General features: G+C 57.4%; 1 protein-coding gene across 1 annotated transcript in view; it reads left to right on the plus strand.

Moving 5' to 3' along the window:
* The window catches only part of VDAG_01406 (F-box protein pof6), a gene marked incomplete at both ends in the record, with an annotated part of 4,333 nt that overhangs the window by 933 nt on the left and 1,217 nt on the right, over positions 1-2,183 (plus strand). The window contains 3 exons of the mRNA XM_009650292.1: positions 246-869; positions 1,010-1,941; positions 1,993-2,023. Coding sequence (XP_009648587.1) covers positions 246-869; positions 1,010-1,941; positions 1,993-2,023 — 1,587 coding nt within the window. The remainder of the gene's footprint in view (positions 1-245; positions 870-1,009; positions 1,942-1,992; positions 2,024-2,183) is intronic.

The raw sequence follows: 2,183 nt of genomic DNA on the forward strand, positions 1-2,183 counted from the left end.
ATCTATATGTGCATATTCGATAGGCACGTAATATGAGAGTTTGAACAAGGATACGAGTTTTGGGATTCGACGGCAGGATGCGGCGCTACGCCCATATCCTTCACACGCTCTACGGCGGCGCCGCGAGCGTTGATCTCTTCATTCAGAAGCACCCCATATTCAACGACACGGAGATTATATCGGCAAACTCGGTAGACTGCCTGAACAGAGCTGGGGCCGACGACGCCGACCTTGAACCGTCACAGGTGTTCTTCGAGCTGTTGCTCAAGAAGGCCAACGAGCAAACGTCCATTATGGAACGCATCTTTCCAGAAGCGGAAACCTCCTTTTGGGAGCTCATCGAGAAGATCCGAGACGACATCATTTTGGAATACTCCACTTCCTTGTTTGATGCGGCACATCAGCGAAGCCTTGGGGCCTATCTAAAGGCGGTGTCGGGTGTTTTCGAACAGACAATGCTGTTCTTCCAGTCTTTGACGCCACCGAAACCCTCAAAAGAGACGATCGAGACCAAGGCCAGGGAGATGACCATTAGAGTGTTTGAGCCGCACGTTGACCTTTATCTGCAAGAGGAGCTGGACTTTTTCACCAAGCACGCCGAGTCAGAGGTCGGCACATGGGAGAAGAGGTTATCAGAGCAGGACGCCTCCGTCGAGTCATTTTACATGTCGAACATCAATCGCCAAGTTGATAAGACGGACTTTTTGAGTTCATTCAAAAAGGTCGTCATGATGCCTGTCAGCGTCCTTCCCAGCTTCCAGGCACCCTTTGGCAGCGGCGCAAAGCCCTCAACAGCGACGCCAGCCAATGGTTCAGGGCTCAACACACCTCAATTGTGTCGTCCTGAGACGCCGGGCGTCGGGGGGAGTGTGGATGGGCGCAAGAGTCCTCTTCCGGACAAGGCGCCGACGGACTAGCTGGCAGCCAAGGCAGCGCTGATGGCGTCTCGTCTCGAAGGCATCAAGCATTGTTCAGTTTGTGTGGCTCTCAACCTCGTCATGCGGCGCAGACGAGCCTGGGACGGGCGGCGCAGTTCATCCGACTCAAGGGCCAGTACGGCGAAGAAGCGCGCGAGCAGTGCGAGACCATCTTTGTCGTTCTCCTGCGGATTCTCGGGACGAAGCATGTCCAGGTCGGTTTCGAGAAGGCTGTCGGGCATCTCTCCAACTACAACCCGCGCGAGGTCAGCCACCACGACCAGTCGGGCGTGGCGCCGCTGGTGCAGTTTATCGAGCTTGTCAACGTCGGCGACCTCATCTCGCAGATGATTGACGTGTTCTACGAGCAGCAGCTCGCGGGCCCCAAGATTGCCGACAAGAACGACTTTCTCGACCCGGCGGGCCTCGCCAAGCGCAAGTGGGAGCAGATGCTCGACGAGAACGTGGCGGCGGGCCTCAACAAGGGCATCGACGTGCTCATGGACGAGGTCGAATTCCTGCACGGCTCGACGCAGCTGCCGACCGACTACAACCCGCAGCTCGACGCCGCCAGCGGCATCCTCGCGGACCCGGGCCCGACGGCGACGGCGCAGCGCATCGTCGAGCTCGTGTCGGCGCACACGCGCATGCTCGTCGGCAGCACGGACAAGTCGATGCTCGACGTGTTCAACGGCGAGGTCGGGCTTCGCCTCTTCACGGCCGTCTGCAAGCACCTCAAGCGCCAGCGCGTCAGCACGGCCGGCGCCATCAAGCTCATCGCCGACATGAACCTCTACTTTGAGTACATACGCACGCTGCGCAACCAGGACCTGCTGGCCTACTTTAAGGCGCTGCGCGAGCTCAGCCAGATCTACCTCATTGAGCCGCAGCACGCCAAGGAGATGGCCACCATCATCGCCGACGGTGACCGCTTTGGCGGCATCTTCCGCGCCGAGGAGGTCTACGAGTACGCCCAGCGCCGCGCCGACTGGTACCAGGTCAAGACCAAGGTCGAGCGGGCCATGTACGGGATGGAATGTCAGCTCATGTAATGATGCACGAAGCACGAATATAGAAGCATGATGAAACCCACAAAACTCAAGAATGTCCATGTGCCTGTGTCTGTGAAAGAAGAAACATGTGAAAGAAGGAAAAAACATTGAATTCCTGGCGCAGTTGGCCAATCTCGAGTGGTAACCGTCTTTTCTTTCTGGTTTTCATATACCCACCATCCCCCATGTGTCGTACATGTGTCCCGAACGCCCG

Source organism: Verticillium dahliae, genomic scaffold (assembly GCF_000150675.1).
Source record: "Verticillium dahliae VdLs.17 supercont1.2 genomic scaffold, whole genome shotgun sequence".
NCBI lineage: Eukaryota > Fungi > Ascomycota > Sordariomycetes > Glomerellales > Plectosphaerellaceae > Verticillium > Verticillium dahliae.